Genomic DNA, 18,048 nt, shown 5'->3' with positions numbered 1-18,048 from the left:
GAATGCAAAGTCCCCTCATGCTTGAAGAAGTCTACCATTATCCCTGTTCCGAAGAAAGCAGGTGTTGCTGACCTCAATGACTTCAGACCCATTGCCCTAACCTCAAACATCATGAAGCTCTTTGAAAGGCTGGTCCTGTCACACGTGAAAGCCTTCACAGCTGTCCAAACTGACCCTCTCCAGTTTGCCTACAGAACCAACAGGTCAGTAGATGATGCTATCAACATCAGCCTGGAGCACATCCTGTCCCACCTGGACAAACCGGACTCTTATGCCAGAATCCTCCTCCTCGACTTCAGCTCCGCTTTCAATACCATCAGCCCCAACATCCTTTATGACAAGCTGATCCAACTCAACCTGCACCCCTCCATCTGCACATGGCTGAAAGACTTCCTCTCCAACAGAACCCAAGTGGTGAAGCTTGACTCCCTTTTCTCACGTGAGCAAACCACAAACACAGGTGCCCCCCAAGGCTGTGTCCTCTCCCCGATTTTGTTCTCCCTATATACAAACTCCTGTACATCACAGTCTGACTCAGTCAAAGTGATTAAATTCGCTGACAATACCACCATCATAGGCCTCATGGACAAGAGTGGCGAACAAGCCTACCACCAGGAGATAGAAAGGATCTGCAACTGGTGCAAGGCCAACAAGCTTGTCCTCAATGCAGCTAAAACTGTTGAACTAACCATTGATTTTAGGAAGAAAAAACCTGTCCTCCCACTGGTGCTCATTGAGGGCTCTGAGGTCTCCAGGGTCCCCAGCGCTCGCCTCCTAGGCACCACCATCTCTAGTGATCTAAGGTGGGATGGCAACTCCTCCAGACTGCAAAAAAAGGCCCAACAACGGCTGTACTTTCTGCGCCAGCTAAAAAAGTTCGGCATGTCCCGCGCCCTTCTGACCCGTTTCTACTCCTCCACCATCGAGTCGGTACTCTGCTCCTCCATTATTGTCTGGTACCCCGGGGCTTCCGCCAGGGACAAACACAAACTACAGAGAGTTATCAAATCTGCAGAGAGGATCATCGGCACCTCCCTGCCACCCCTAGAGCTCCTGCACCACTCCAGGCTGCTGTCCAGAGCAACCAGGATTGCAAAAGATCACTCCCACCCTGGCAATCGCTACCTCAATCTTCTCCCACTGGGGCGCCGCCTCAGATCTATCTACACTAAGACCTCCAGACACAGGGACTTTTTCTTCCCCCAAGCTGTCCAGGCCCTCAACTCAGCGTCCCTCTTCGCCATCCCTGTGACACGCTAACTGCTACCGGGGCTGCGTCGCATATTGCATAGTGGATGCTGTAAAACTGCTTGTTTTGGGCATTCGCCCAGTGTATTTTGTACTGTATTTTTGTACTCCTAAAATCCTGTAGTCTATGTGTAATTATATGTATGCTGTCAATCATAGTTATGTTCCTGTCCATGAAGGTTTGCTGCTCTGTAGTGCCAACAACAATTCCTTGTACGATCCTGTACTTGGCGAATAAAATCTATTCTGAAGAGGGGTAGTCAGGCAGTCCAGGTTGGCAAGAGGAGGGAGCGAAGGAAGAAAGCAGGTTTGAGAAGCTCACCAGCTTGGAGGAGCTCAACTGGTCACTGGAATGGGTAAGTTCCTTACAAATGCATTCATTAAACAGATATGTACACTATACTGTAGTGTGTCGGCTATCCTGTACTCCAATTGTGCTGGCTGTTCATGCTAAAATTGAGGTCTAAATGACCATTGAACCATAGCTATGGTAAATCGCATATGTGATGTGAAAATATGCTGCAGGCTGCCCTTTTTTCCCCTGGGGAATTGCCCCTAGTGAAAACACATTTTTAGTCTAATAGGCGCCTAAGGGGCATATTTTGTTTGATAACAATTATATTCTGCTCTTGTTTCCTGTGAAGACATTTTAAGTAGCTGTAGTCATTGAAAATGTCCAGTAGATGTCAGTAACGTTCAGTTTTCCAGTAAATCCTTATAAAGTGATGTCAGGTTTCCTGGCAATAAGCAGGAAGTTTTAAATCAGGATACCATTTTTTGGCTAACTTTAAAAGAGTTAAAGAGTTACTGTTTAGACTAACAGGACTTCTACAGGTTCTTTATTTATGTGGATCAGCAATGTCATAGCTATACACCAGCAGCTCCGAATGTAAGCCTGGCTTCAGAAGCATAAAGAGATACTTTGCATATTCAGTAGTGATGCATTGAATTATCACAAATACCTTCTTTTTCAAGAGGGCAAAATTACACTGAGCATTCCTTTTTAGTAAAAGGGCTTTTTGGTCTCTTTTAGTCCCTTTTAGTATTCTGTTGCAATGTCAAGAGAGAGAAACAGGACAGTTATTATCAAAACTATCATTATATACATATATATATATATATATATATATATATATATATATATATATATATATATATATATATATATATATATATATATATATATATATATATATATATATATACATATACAATACTGCTATTTTCTGCATTGCTTTTGAGAGTACAAACATGTCACTAACTAACTGACTGTACATTTGTCCATCTAAGTCAGTGGTCCTCAAACTAAGGCCAGCGGGCCCCCTGAGGCTTTTTCAATGGCCCCCCCAAACCAATATGTATTACTTATAGATGTGGCCACTGCACCCTTAAATATTAGCGGCCCGCATATAGAATAGCAGTGCTGGCCCCACCCATCCACATACTGTAGAAGCCAGCAAGCAGTCATTTGCTGGCTTCCAATCCAATTCTGCATCAGGTGACACTGCTGTCCAACTGGATGGCAGGTTGTCACCTGGGTATGCTTCACTGTCTGGTGCACAAAGACGTTCTACGGGCGCCGCATGACTGAATGGCTGCTGCTGGGAGGTCTCCTCCGGGCACGATGGGGGGAATCAATACCTAAATTTATTGAATTTATTGTAATGTTTTTCAACATCATTTTATGTATGTTCCGGCCCCCCAGCTGTCTGAAGTATGTTGACCCGGCCCTCGACCAAAGAAGTTTGGGGACCTCTGATCTAAGTGGTACACTCTAATTACTACCATAGTCATAGTCTGCACCTGGGCGCACTGAGTCGGTCATGCATGAGCAGCTCCGACTTACTGAGCAGGCGCGGGCGTACTCATTCAGGCGCAGTATAGCTGTGCCCATGCCTGAAGAGGAGTGCAGTGAGAGGGGAGCTGAGTACAGCATGAGAAGCATCTAGGATCCAGAGGCTTCCCTCTTCTTAGGTAAGTATTTAACTCTTTTAAACTGAAAGAAGGCACGAACTCCGGCACTCCACAGGAAATCTTCTTTTATTAAGGCCACAAAGCAACGATTACAGAAAGAAAGCCCCTGCTGTCTACAGCTGTTTCACGTGATATTCACGCCTCTTCAGGACACGTGGGGCCTGTCAACCTTACTTCCTACCCCACCTATAAACAGGTAACCCCTCCCCCTCATCTCCCTCACAGGGCAGGGTCAGGGGGGGGGGGGGGGTTTGATATAAGATCAAGAACATAGGTGGCAGTGTAGTTTATACAAAAATACCTATAACAGACCTATTTAAAAAAAGCATTCGCCTCATCCCTCTCATTGAAACCCAGATTCCCCAGAGCCTCAGTATGATAAATCATCCATGCTTCCCTCTTTGAGAGCCTATCATCTCTCAGCCCCCCTCTGCGGTCACTATGTACGACCTCCAGACCAGCAAAGGAGAGACAATCTGCATTACCCAAATGGGCCTCATTTACATGCTCTATCAATCGGGTAGCACCTACCCCATTTTTGATAGATCTTTTATGTTGAAGAAATCTCTCCTTCAGTGGCTGGACCGTCCTACCAATGTAATAGCGGCCACAGGGACACCACACACAGTAAACGACAAACCGAGTACGGCAATTGATGAACTCTCTGATTTTCCAAGTAATTGGGCCAATCTGCACTGCCTTACCCTTTTTAATAAAGCGGCAGGCACTACAGTGCCCACAACCATAATTCCCCTCCCACTTACTTTTGGTCAACCAGTTACCAGACTCTTCCTCCTTTTTTATGTCACTATGCACCACCATCCTCCTGATAGTTTTGCCCCTCCTAAAGCTGACCCTCGGGGGTGATTCGGTTATATCCTTCAGATGTTTGTCCAATCTGAGGATTCGCCATTGATTGCGGACCGCTTGTCTAATCTTTTCAGAGAGTGGGGAATAATCAAATACGAAGTTACACCGATTGCTTGTAGATCGCAATCGATTTTTCCTGGTAAGTAACTGTTCTCTTGGAACCTGTCGGGCTCTATCTAGGGCTTTACCCACTGAACCTGGTTCATATCCTCTATTGATTAAACGTTCACCCAACTCTATCGCTTGTTCCTCAAAATCTGACTCGTTTTTGTTATTCCGCCTGAGGCGCAAAAATTGGCCATACGGGATGGCGTCCTTGACATGTCTGGGATGGTAACTAGTAAAGTGGAGCAAGCTATTCGTGGCGGTTTCCTTCCTATAACCTTTAGTGGTCACCACCCGATCCTCAATAACCACCTTTAGGTCTAGGTACTCCACTTCCCTATCACCAAAGTGTGAGGTAAAGCTCATATTGATTTGGTATAGTATAGCTGTGCCCATGCCTGAAGAGGAGTGCAGTGAGAGGGGAGCTGAGTACAGCATGAGAAGCATCTAGGATCCAGAGGCTTCCCTCTTCTTAGGTAAGTATTTAACTCTTTGACCTGAGCTTTACCTGGGGTACACATTAAAAAGTAAAAAAAAATGGGGATTATTATTTGAAAAAAAATACTATTAAATTAATAATTAATACAGCCTGCAGCAGCGATCAAAGCCCACCAACAGAAATCTCTGTTGGTGGGCAGAAAAGGGGGGGGTGTCATTAACATGCTTAGTTATATGGCTCTACAGCGAGCTTTTAAAGCTACAGAGCACTACTGAATTGTAAAAAATCACCTGGGCACTTAGCTTTTTTTTTTTTTTTTTTTTTTTACACTTAGATTACATTTTTTTTTTATTTACACATTTTTTTTTTATATTGGATCGAATACAGATTTTTGTATTGCACCATTGCAAAAAAATCTGTTGCCTGAATTGATGACGCTACATGCGCCCTACACAAAGGGGCGCACGCAGCGTCATCAGAGGGACACGCCGGGGGACGTGATCACTGGGGGACAGTAAGAAGATGGAGGAAGAAGAAGAGTAGATTGCTGCCAGGAATCGCCGCTAAGAAGCCAGGAATCAATGTACAGGGAAGCCGCAAGGTACCAGCGAGGGATAGCGCATGCCAGTGACTCTGCAGGTGAGTAATAGGAATTACTGGACAAGCCTGACCCATCAATAGTGACTGTTTTTCGGGATGAGTCAGGCTCGTCCTTAACCGCTTTGTCCTCCTTGACATAGTTCGACGTCAAGGAGGACATGTGCTCTCCCGCGGCCGATCGCGCGCGTGCACGCCCGTTCCCGGACACGGATTGTTAGCCCAGGAATCAATGAATCGGGCCATGGTGCCCGATCACTGATTCCTCTCCCCCGCAGAAAAAGTGACAGATTCTCTCGGAAGCTTCGCTTTTTCTGCCTCGTATGTCCCTCTAAGCGTACATTGTACGCTTAGAGTGACGACATGTAAACAAACTCAAGGTTGCCATCTTGTGGCCAAAAAGTAAAACTACATCTAAATGTAAAAAAAATAAAACTACACATATATTTACCCCAAACAAATACTATTTACATCCCACCCTCCCAAAAATGCCCACATAAAATGTTTAATAATAAAAAATAAAAAAACATTACAATAAAAAAACACATAAATATTTACCTAAGGGTCTAAACTTTTTAAATACCTATGTAAAGAGCATGCATATAGCATTATTGCACAGCGGTTTATAGCAGTATGGCAGCATTTTTTTCAGCTTTTTTTCAGCTTTTTTTCAGCATTTTTTCGGCTGCTCTATGGCATTATGGTAGCATTTCTATAGCAGTTAGTTAGCATTTTGCAGAGCATTTATAGTAACTGTGATTTTTGCTGTGCCGTTCAAGGTGCTTTTTATTGCCATTTTTCAATTAGGCCAGGTAACGTTAGCGGTGCAATGTATTATGGAATCTAGTGGTAGTGACTATAGTTACAACCTTTGCCTTTCTTTTTTAGGTCGGAGTTTACGGGTAGCCCTAGTGGAGTGCCCTGGGATTACGGTCAGTTAAATTGTTTATTAGATGGGGTAGCCATATTTTGGAGTTCCCCTAATGTGGTATTGTGTTTAGAAGTATAGGGAGTATGCTAATTTGTAACAATGTTAATCTTTGATCGATTTCTCTATCAGAGAAGTTGTAAATGTAGATAGAATGTAATTGTGACAGCTAGGTGTGGCCAGTGTCTAGTTAAGATCACCACGCCCCGGAGCTAAGGGGTGTGGTTTTGAATTCGTATAAATGTGTGGACTGCATTTGGTTTCATTTTACACCTGATGAAGAACCGTGATGGTTCGTAACATGTAGTGTTGCTCCATCAATATATGCTTTAAATAGCAAGCCTTTTGTGTGCCGCCTCTTCACTGTTTACATTATCCTTCAGATTACTCTGGCCAGGTGGCCAATTACTACCAAGCACAATACACATCTGAGGTTTTACCCAGTAGACAGAAAAAAAAGACAGAAATATGTTCTGTTATTATCCTTAACATTATAAGCACCCCAATATATCACCACAGGTAGCTCTTAGCAAAATGTACCACCCAAAGAAAGCCTAATTGGTGGCGGAAAAAAACAAGATATAGATCAGTTCATTGTCATAAGTAGTGATAAAGTTATAGGCTAATGAATGGGAGGTGAACATTGCTCAGATGCATAAAGTGAAAACGACTGAGGGCTTAAGTGGTTAACTATTGGGAGGTTCAGAACTATGTGGGCTGGTATGGCTCGTGCAGCCCTACATTGGCCAGCTCTGCTTTCTTGATCAGTCCACTCAGTATCAGCCTTCAAGTGGGCTTAAAAGAGTGACAAGCCCCAGGGGGAGACTTCCCTATGTTTTTATTTTTTAATTGTTATTTATATCTTCACACAGTGAGCATACAAGCATAAATGTGTACAGGTTTTTTTTTCTTTAAAGTGTTTGGAAGGGACTGCAATTCATGGCTGTATGTCTCTTTTTAGATAAATGACTTGTGCTGCCAACAGTAGTGCCATGCCCTACAGAGACCTGCAGGTCTTTCCAGCTTTCGGCATTCCATGCACACATTACTGCCTAGTTGAGGACGCTGCAGCAAAGTAAGCTGAAGAATCCCAATATACAGGTTTTTTGGTCTAGTAATCAGGCTGACTGGGACACATTAGCAGTGCTAGGGTCTGGGTCTGTCTGTTACTGGGGTCTGTAATGGGGTTCTGTCTGTTACTGGAGTCTGCCATGGGGGTTTGTCTGTTACTGGGGTCTGTCTGTTACTGGGATCTGCCATGGGGTTCTGTCTGTTACTGGTGTCTGTCATGGGGGTCTGTCTGTTACTGGGGTCTGCCATGGTGGTTTGTCTGTTACTAGGGTCTGTAATGGGGTTGTCTGTTACTGGTGTCTGTCATGGGGTTCTGTCTGTTAATGGGGTCTGTCATGGCATTCTGTCTGTTACTGGGGTCTGTCATGGGGGTTCTGTCTGTTACTGGGTTCTGTCTGCTACTGGTGTCTGTCATGGGGTATTGTCTGTTACTGGGATCTGTCATGGGGTTCTGTCTATTTCGGTGTGTCATGGGGTTCTGTCTGTTACTGGGGTCTGTCATGGGGGTTCTGTCTGTTACGGGGGTCTGTCAGGGTTCTGTCTGTTACTGGGGTCTGTCATGGGGTACTGTTTGTTACTGGGATCTGTCATGGGGTTCTGTCTGTTACTTCGGTCTGTAATGGGGTTCTGTCTGTTACTGGGATCTGCCATGAGGTACTGTCTGTTACTGGGGTCTGTCATGGGGGTTCTGTTTGTTACTGGGGTCTGTCATGGTGTTCTGTCTGTTACTGGGGTCTGTCATGGCGGTTTGTCTGTTACTGGGGTCTGTCATGGCGGTTTGTCTGTTACTAGGGTCTGTCATGGGGTTCTGTCTGTTACTGGGTTCTGTCATGGGGGTTTGTCTGTTACTGGGGTCTGTCATGGGGGTTTGTCTGTAACTGGTGTCTGTCATGGGGGTTTGTCTGTTACTGGGGTCTCTCATGGGGATCTGTCTGTTACTGAGGCCTGTCATGGGGTTCTGTCTGTTACTGGAGTCTGTCATGGCGTTCTGTCTGTTACTGGGGTCTGTCATGGCGGTTTGTCTGTTACTGGGGTCTTTCATGGGGGGCTGTCTCCTTCTGCAGTCTGTCATGGGGATGTACACACGCCATACTGCAGGTAACGACGGGTTCGTCAGACCCTCCCGCTGGGCGGGCGTTCTGCCGACAGTAGGACGTGTGTACACGCTGTCGGCAGACTGATAAGATTGTTTCTGACAGATCTGCTGAGCGGATGACAATAATGGCATGTGTGTACGCACCTATAAACTGAGTTACAGTTATCATATGCATCATATAGTGGAACTTTTTGTACAGAGTAAAATGTGAGTGCAGTTTTCTTACCTCTGTCTTTGTTTCATCTCTTGAAATCTTTCCAGCTGCTACACATAAGACATCAGGCCCTTTCACACAGTGTAAAGTGCAATACACATAGTGTGCGATATTAAGGAACATCAGACATTGCATTGAAAGTAATGTCAAATGTTTACATTACTGTGGCATGTTGTACTATGGTGTGATATCACACTGCGGCACCCATTTCCATGCTCTGTGAAAGAACTCTCTTAAGTTTAATGTTTACACTAGAATGGTGCATTGTATTGTGGGGTGATATTACACTGCTCTATGCATTTCCATGATCTGTGACGTACTACCCCATTCAGTACAACTGAACAGGGTCAGAGTTACAGTGCATAGCAACACATGGTAACTCAATGTAGCAACACGTAAATGCGCTCTACAAGCACCTATTTGTGGCTATGCTGAGAAGGTTGAAAAGGTTGTCCAAGTTGATAAGATTTGCTCTGACATTCTGTCCATATGATAGGGATTCCCTCAATGGGAAAGGAAAATCAAAAGGAAAATAAATTATTCCACAAACCTAACTTGGAATATAACCCTTCACAACTATCTAAACTTAAAGTATGGTTCAACATTAAAGTACACCTGAATTGAATGTAGCAAATCTATGTGGAGGCTGCATGTGGCAAATCCATGAGGAGACTGCATGTAGCAAATCCAGTCAGACTTCAGTCACAGCGCTGCGTAAGATGTCGGCGCTATATAAATACTAAATAATAATAATAATGGGCATAATATCATACCTCCCTACATTTTGAGATAAGAGGGACACTTAAGCCACACCCCTGCCACACCCCTATTCGCACCCCAGACACAACCCTAGTCACGCATACCATAAAGATTTCATAAAAAAATATGTTAATTTTTAATTCAAACCACACTGCTTCATCCTATATTGGTCCATTTTCCTTCATATTAACATTTAAAAATAAGAAATATATCAATATATCAATTTAAAGCATGGGAATAAAGTTTAGAGTCAATTAAACACATTTTTCAGAAGAAAAATATATATATTTACATAGATCTGTACAACAGTCCTGAAAGAAGGACAAATGAGGAAGAAAGTGGAACAGAGGGACAGGGTTCCCCAGAGGGACTGTCCCTCCAACAGAGGGACAGTTGGGAGCTATCCTATATAATAAAACCCTAATGTCCCTGCGTCCGTCCCTGTGTCAGTGCTTTTTTTATTATTAGTAACAGACCTAGCCAGTTTTTAAACAGGCTAATTCACTAGTGTAATATAAGAAAACACAACACAGGGGCACTATCAAATGAAACGGTGCTATAAATGGGAGGCCACTATATATACAGGAATTATAACGGAAGGACAGAGGCATATATAATTAGGGAGGAATAGAAGCATTATAATGGGTGGACACTTTATCAAAGTCCTAAAATGAGACATACGGAATGGGTACATGTAAGGATACCATAATAGAAGGAATGCAATCAGAATGAAACATTGGGCTATAACAATGAAAATATTGCTTATCTACCTTTTATAACCACACCCACTTTTCAGACCCCACCCCCTACATGAAAATGAAATAACCACTTTTAAACGCATGTTCTAATACAGATGCATTTCCATTTCCACTGGAAGAATTTGGTCGCATTCTCGCATTCCCGCTCTAGATTTATGGCTGTTCTATAGTCTCACAAAGCAATCTTGTTTGGATAAAAGAATTTCTATTTGGTTAGAGTGCAGAAGAGGGAAACAGTCCTCTGCATGATAAATGAAGCTTGCTTTGTGACAATCAGTTATGAAGCATTCTCCATACAGCAGTGTTCTATGAACTGCAAATATATAAAATCATGTATACATGGGTTTAAACACGTGTGAAAACTGAAGAAAATTGGTGTTTTCCACACTGCTCTTTGCTGCAACACTGCTGGCAAGTACTCAGCTTGGCTCCACACAGAACAGTAGATTAAGTTTCCTCTTTTCAAATTAGTAATATCTCATGCAATTTTTTTCAGACTGGAAAAAAAGCATGGTATTTTTATGCATTTTATTGCAAATTTTTACATGTGATTTTTTTCTCAGTGGCCCCTATTTACATATTCTGCATAGTGACAACATAACAAGTTATTGTTCCTGGTAAGAAAACATGTGAGAGAAATTGCATAAATATGTGAGTTTTCACATTGTATGCGATAAATCGCATACGGAATGCAAGAAAATGCAGCAGGCTGTGAGTTTTTTACTTGCATACAATGGAATACAAAAATGTGTATGAAATGGAAACTATCCCATTCACAATCATATGTTTTCATATTAATGCAAATTTACGTTCCAATAATTTCAATTCCAATCATTTCACAGAAGAAATTCACAAATGGAAATGTAGCCTTATACATTGTGAGATTAGCCTAGACACTGGCACAATGAGTGGAACCATTAAATGATACCCGAGGTGAGAGGTATATGGAGGCTGCCATATTTATTTCCTTTTAAACAATACCAGTTGCCTGGCAGTCCCCCTGACCCTGTGTCTCTGATACATTTAGCCAAAGACCCTGAAGAAGCATGCAGCAGATCAGGGACTCTGAGTCAGCTGACTCAGATTTTACTGGATTAGCAATATGCTTGTTCCAGGGTTTTGATTCAGACTCTACTTATGCCAGAAGATCAACAGGGCTTCCAGGCAACTGGTATTGTTTACAAGGAAATACATATGGCAGCCTCCATATAACCGCTCACCTCGGGAATCCTTTAAACTAGCCATATACTATACAATATTTTTTCCTCATTAGACATTATATTCGATGAAAAATGTCTAATTGGGCAGTTGTGTAGTTAACCATGACACCGCGGTGGTCCCACAATCAACCCATGATCGAAATAGGTGTTTTTTGCCGAAATCAGCCCATGATCGAGGCTGTAATGTGTCCATTGATTGAATAGTGTATGGCTAGATTTTTAAGATGCAGGAAATTGACCGAATATGCACATTTTTACTAAACAGGAAATGGAAGTGGCTGTTGTCAAGTCAAATCTGGCAGCTAGCAAACTGTCAGCTGTATGAGCAGATGACAGCTTGCAGCTTTGATTTGACCGCAGCCAGTTTTGTTTTTTGTTGGGTAGAAATTTTCATATTTGGCAAATTTTCCAGTGAGGTCTAGTAACTATTTGCTTTAAATAGGAAGCTGCTGCATAAGTGCTGTAACGTTGGTCACAAGTCCCGTGTCATGCATTTAAAAAGTTGATTTCCGAATTGGTAGAACAAGGTGGATTCATAGTAACCGTGCGGTTTCACTGGGCGCTCTTTGTTTCTGCAGGTAAGTATAGACTTCTTGGTGTCCCAGCATGCCTGCTCTCTGCAGAGCAGTGAGCTCCAGACTGTCCTTGATGTGCAGGGAGGCCTTGTTGTGAACAAGCAGCTGTACTACATGGAGGTGTCCTGCACTAGCTGCCCTGTGTAGGGCGGTACGTCCATGCTTGTCAGGAATGTCCACTTGAGCTTTCCTCTCCAGCAGCAGCCGAGTCACCTGTGGGGAGTCAGAGAGCAGCAAGTGAATTTCTGTAATACACTGTAGGTAGGAAGTCAGTACAGTGGTGGATCAAGTGAGAAGACCGCCTGCCAAAAGAGACAATAGCTCAGCTCACCCAGACTTCCGGAGCTATAAAGGTAGCCATACATCAGACAACATGGCGGCCGATCGACCATCTGATTTGATTATTATAATCGAAATCGGATGAAAATCGGTGCTGCCAAGTGCATGCCCGATCGACGATGCGACCAATTTCAGTCCAAAATTGGTCACATTAATCGGTCAGACATGCTGCAAGATGTAGGGCCGACTTGCTCGATCGCATGCACGGCAATAACAGCATGCGATATCGAGACAAGCGAGGAACATGACGAGAGCCCAACACTGTCCCCCCTAATGTGTAATGTGACCCCCCCCCTAGTGTGACCCCCCCTCATGCCCAGTGCACTATGCATTACCTGTACATGGCTGCCGCTTGTACTTAGCTTGCTCTGGGTGCACTCCTTGCTCCATACATGCACCCCATGTGGTTACTGGAGTAACAGGGTGCGTGTGTGATGTTACACACGCACCCATGTTACTAGGCAGCTACGTGGGGTGCCTGTATGGATGTGCAGGGAGCCCGGAGCAAGCGGAGGACATGAAGCAGACAGGTAATGTATATAGCACAGGTGGGGGAAGCGATCATTACACATTAGGGGGAATGTCGAGGCAGTGCACAAGGGCTGATTCCGGATCAATTTCAACATGAAATTCATCGGGAATTGGCCTATGGTATATGGGCAGCCGACAGTTCTCTCTCTCAAATTCGATTAGAGAGAGATTTGTCTCTTGGTCGAATCTGCCCATACATCGCTAGATGTATGGCTACCTTAATGCGCCTCCACAGGGTCTGTGCATCAAAGGCCGACAACCTCAGGTCATCCAAGGATCAAGAAGTAGATCCCACTCAAAGGATATGCTGACTATAAATGTCTAAGTCCCTTGAGTGTGGATCTTCTTCTTGGTTCTTAGTAGACCACATGGGTCATATTTCTTAAAATGGTTAAAATTTCAGCTCATCTCCACTCTTCAAAATCTTTACACCATTTTTTACTGTACTATATAATAAAAGAGAAAGCTATTATTTTCACTGGTGAACTAGGTTTTGAAGAGTGAAGAAAGTAGTACCATATGTACACTCAGGCCTCTTTCACACTGAGGCGGTGCGGTAAATTTACTGCAGCCCACCACAGCCTAATGCTAATCTATGGGGGAATTCACACTCCCCACGTTGCGGAACGCTGCGCCACGCGGCATCAGGCAGTGATGGAGAGAAGACACAGGAGCATGCCAGTGGACAGGTGAGCTTAATCACTGCTTTACTATTCACTATACACCTGGGGGATCTCATTACATGAGGGACACCTGGGGGCCCTACCAGGTGGAGGCGGCTGTACAAATTTCCAGTAGATTCACTGCTGAAATCTATTGGAAATCTGTGTGCGGTACACTGGCAGCAATAGATCCCGCTTTGTTCAGATTCAATCAGAGAGTGGTCTATCTGATTGAAGATGTAGCAATAGCCATAGCAGCTGCAATGTGGCCCTGGAGTAAAGGGGGCACAGGTGGTACTTAATGTATTCAAAATTAACTTTCTTGTGTTTCTCCGCCCTTCACTTTGTCTCAGTGCCCATGAACTAGGTGCAGTGTTGATTGCATGAGAATGAAAGTTTCCCAATGAATTCCATATCCATAGGGTAGGGGCAGGTGGCATTGCTTATGAGCGCCTCCATCTGAAGGCCCCATGAAAGATTTGCTATGGGGCCCCATAATCTCTAACTATGCCACTGCATCTGATGGCCAAATCTGGTGGCCATCAGCCAGTGTATAGGTACCTACGTTTGGGCCAGTAGTTAACTTCTTAAATGTGTTAGCTGGTATGATTAACCTCCCTGGCGGTTTATTTATTTTTTTATGTAGAAGGAAACAGGATGGCGTGGCACTTCTCCTTTAAGGGGTGCGTTGCTTCCAGTCTTGGTGCGAGTGAGGCGTGCCCAAGGTGGTCAATATAATGGCTGACAGGCTATACTTTCATATGCTTGTAGACAGTTGCTTATACAAGACGTGTGCTCCGCTCCACAACTTGGAAAGAAGAGGTTTGAACATTATACATATAGAGACAGATAGCGTGCATCTTCCGTCTTAAGCATGTAGATTTATTGTCAGTGTTGTACATCAAAATTGAATTCTGTGCATTGCATATTCCATAACTGCATACAAAGTTTGTCAAGTATTGCGCATATATAGTACCTTGCGGTTCCTTGTGAGGGCCTGTCAGCGTGGGAGGTGGGAGTGAGGGACTGATGTGGGCCTAGCGACGGCCGTTTCGCGTCCTCCTGGACGCTTGGTCACGCCGTGTTCCACTGCAAGCCTGCGCCGTCTCGCCACTGCATACATACGGGGAAACCCCGCCTCCACAGTGGCGTCACAGCGCCGGCCGTGATTGGGGCTCAAGTTTCCACCAATGGGAGAGCCGGAGGAGTTACACCATGCGTACGGTGCCCGGCAAGGGACAATGCACGCGGACGGACTGTCGCATAAACACACGTCATTAATGACGCGTGTCATGCGGCTCACCTCCAGCGCACGCGTAAATCACACGTACCACTGGAGAGCTCGCGCACTGGATGAAATATCACCAGTAGAGAGCGCCAACGCTGTAAGTCCCTTCTTTAGCCGGCACATCGCAAACGACTGGCACATATATTTCTGTCACCATTGGGTAGGTACCCCTAGCTCATCCACCGGTGGAAAAATAAAATAAAATTAGTGATAGTGCATGATGTGACACACCATTAAAATTAATTACTGGGACTGAGAAGCAGGATATTTACAATTACATTTGTTATTTCTTCGGACAGTTGTATCTACTCATGTGGCCTTTAACCTCAAACAGACACAAAAGTATGGAATAGAAAAGGGACAGGGGAAAAAATATATATGCCGGCCATCACTGGCCGTCTCAGACATGTATGTAAATTATACTCAAGTATAAACCATTGGATACATATATACTGACTGAACAATCATATATAACTCTTGTCAGCAGCATACTCATGCCTAACACTAACAATTGGTACTGACCTCGGCATAAAATCTGCAACACCCCATTTCCTTACAAATCGGTACCCCAATTTGTGTCGCTCGACCCGGAGTTTAAGGATCCAAAGTGCTTGCAAGCTCCACCTTATCATTAAGGCCTAATGGGCCCAGGGCTTCGGTTTGTAAAATCAACCAGGTCTCCCTTCTCAACAATAACCTGTCCCTGTTACCACCCCGTCTTGCCTTATCTACTCTCTCCAAACCCGCAAATTTTAAACCCTTGGTATCTCCTTGATGGTGTTCTTTCATATGGGCAATGAAACGGGCACAACCCCTACCACTTTTAACCGATCCTAGATGTTCCCCTACCCGTTCTTTTAGTGGACGCGTGGTTTGCCCTATGTAGAACCGTTTACAAGGGCAAAAGAGGACGTAGACCACATACTTGGTTTGGCAAGTGATTAGGTCCTTAACCATCAGACATTCCTTCCCTACTTGTACATATCTCTGAGAAATCATGCGAGGGCAGAACTTACAATGTCCACATCGGTGATTGCCTTTTAGCATACCTTTACTCAACCATGTATCTTTCCTAGGGGAAATAAACTCACTGTGGGTAAGCATGTCCCCAAGTGTTGGTGCCCTCCTAAAGGCCACTCTCGGGGGGCCTCCCACAATCTGTTTTAGGGACTCATCTCTCTCTATCAGCGACCAATTAGTAAAGATGGCTTTTCTAACCGTGTCGGCCATAGGTGTATAGTCAAAGGTGAAGGTCATGCGATCCTGCATAGACCTGGACTTATTCCTGGGTGTCAGTAGCTCCCGTCTGGGTTGGCGTTTAGCCCTTCCATATGCCTCCTCTAGCAAACTGGCATCATATCCCCTATCGGTCAGGCGTTTGGTGAGATCTGCTGCCTGCATTTCATATTGCATTTCATCAGTATTATTCCTCCTCAGCCTCAAGTATTGGCCATATGGAATGGCTTTTATAACATGTTGCGGGTGAAAACTTTTAGCGTGGAGGAGGGAATTAGTTGCCGTAGGCTTTCTATATCCCTCGCAACACAAAACTCCATTCTTGACCATGATTCGTAGGTCAAGGAAGGTCACCTCTGTATCGCTTTTCTCAGCGGTGAACTCCATGTTAATTGTGTTGCTGTCGATATACTGCAGAAAGCCATCGAACTGTTCGTCCGTTCCCGACCACACCACCAGGACGTCGTCCACGTACCTCGACCATTGTCTGATGTGCCCACGGAATGGATTACTGTCCGAGAGCACAGCAGACTCCTCCCATGCCCCCAGAAAGAGGTTCGCAAAGGAGCATGCCACAGGGGTCCCCATGGCCGTACCCGCTGTCTGATGGTACCAGTGTCCATCAAACAGGAAGGCATTGTGCTTTAATACAAAGCCCAGGCATTCACAGACGAAGTCTATGTATTTGTCGTCTCTGTCTGTGCGAGTCAGAAAATGTCTGACAGCCTCAATCCCCAAATCCTGGGGGATACGGCTGTACAGACTGACCACGTCGATAGTGGCCAGTCTGTCACCGGGGACCCATGTGGCACGCTCCACCATCTGCAGAACCTCCAACGTATCCCTCAAATAAGAGGGCACCCCCTTATTTTATTTATTTTGCCAGGGAGGCTGCGGGAGGGTTTTTTTTAAATGAGCGGCCTATCTTGTTTCGCTTTCCTCCTCGCCATGGCGACGAGCGGAGTGACGTCATGGACGTCAGTCGACGTCCTGACGTCAGAGCCGCCCGATCCAGCCCCTAGCGCCGGCCGGAACTGTTTGTTCCGGCTGCGCTGGGCTCGGGCGGCTGGGGGGACCCTCTTTCGCCGCTGCACGCGGCGGATCGCCGCGGAGCGGCGGCGATCGGGCAGCACACGCGGCTGGCAAAGTGCCGGCTGCGTGTGCTGCTTTTTACAGAATTGAAATCGGCCCAGCAGGGCCTGAGCGGCGACCTCCGGCGGCATACCCCGAGCTCAGCTCGGGATTACCGCCAAGGAGGTTAAAAAAGCTAAAATTGACACTTACCTGGGGCTTCTATCGGCCCCCCGCACTGTCCTCCTCCGATGCTCCATTCCCCGCCGCCGGTAACCTGCTGATTATTTGTCTAATTAGACGAATAGAACTGCGGCTGCACGGGCGTGGCTGCGTGCATCATCGACAGTTAGACGAATAATTAGCAGGTTACCGGTGGCGGAGAACGGAGCAGCAGAGGAGGACGGTGCGGGACATTACAACAACAACCACAACAAATAACATTTGTAAAGCGCTTTTCTCCCTTAGGACTCAAAGCGTATAAGCATGGCTTAGACCAATTATTGGTTGATTGGTAAATAGTGGTACAGAGGAAGAATTCTATAAGTCCGAAAAAGCCAGCCTAAACAAGTGGCTTTTCAGTCTGGATTTGAATAACTCCAGGGATGAGGCGGTCTTTACTAGGTGTGGTAGGGAGTTCCAAAGAGTAGAGGCAGCATGACAGAAAGCTCTGTCTCCAGAGGTTTTGAGGTGCACTCTGGGGGTGACCAAGTTTATGGATCCTGCTGAGGGGTGAGGGGTGTGGTGCAGCTTCAGCAAGTCCTTCATGTATTCAGGGCTCAAGTTGTGCAGTGATTTGAATGTCAGCAGTCCAATCTTGAAGAGTATTCTCCATTCTACTGGTAGCTACTAGCCAGTGCAATGAGCAAAGGATCGGTGTAATGTGGCAGTGGCGAGGCAGGGGGCCGATAGAAGCCCCAGGTAAGTGTCAGTTTTAGCTTTTTTAAACATACCAGAGAACCCCTTTAAAGTAGGTACACACATCAATGTGATTAAGAAGTTGATTAAACCTATTCTTGCCAATGGTTTGACCCTTTCATTATGGCCAAACTCTCATCATAAACAAA

At 45.1% G+C, this 18,048-nt stretch overlaps 1 protein-coding gene across 1 annotated transcript in view; it reads right to left on the bottom strand.

Annotated features, from left to right (window-relative positions):
- Positions 1 to 9,527: 9,527 nt before the first annotated feature.
- The window catches only part of ANKRD65 (ankyrin repeat domain 65), a 48,980-nt gene continuing 40,459 nt past the window's right edge, over positions 9,528 to 18,048 (bottom strand). Inside the window, exon 4 of the mRNA XM_068242761.1 lies at positions 9,528 to 12,067. Coding sequence (XP_068098862.1) covers positions 11,813 to 12,067 — 255 coding nt within the window. The 3' untranslated portion in view covers positions 9,528 to 11,812. The remainder of the gene's footprint in view (positions 12,068 to 18,048) is intronic.

This window comes from Hyperolius riggenbachi, chromosome 6 (genome assembly GCF_040937935.1).
Source record: "Hyperolius riggenbachi isolate aHypRig1 chromosome 6, aHypRig1.pri, whole genome shotgun sequence".
NCBI lineage: Eukaryota > Metazoa > Chordata > Amphibia > Anura > Hyperoliidae > Hyperolius > Hyperolius riggenbachi.
The sequence above is the reverse complement of the archived record's forward strand: the minus strand, read 5'-3'. Positions and strand labels throughout refer to the sequence as shown.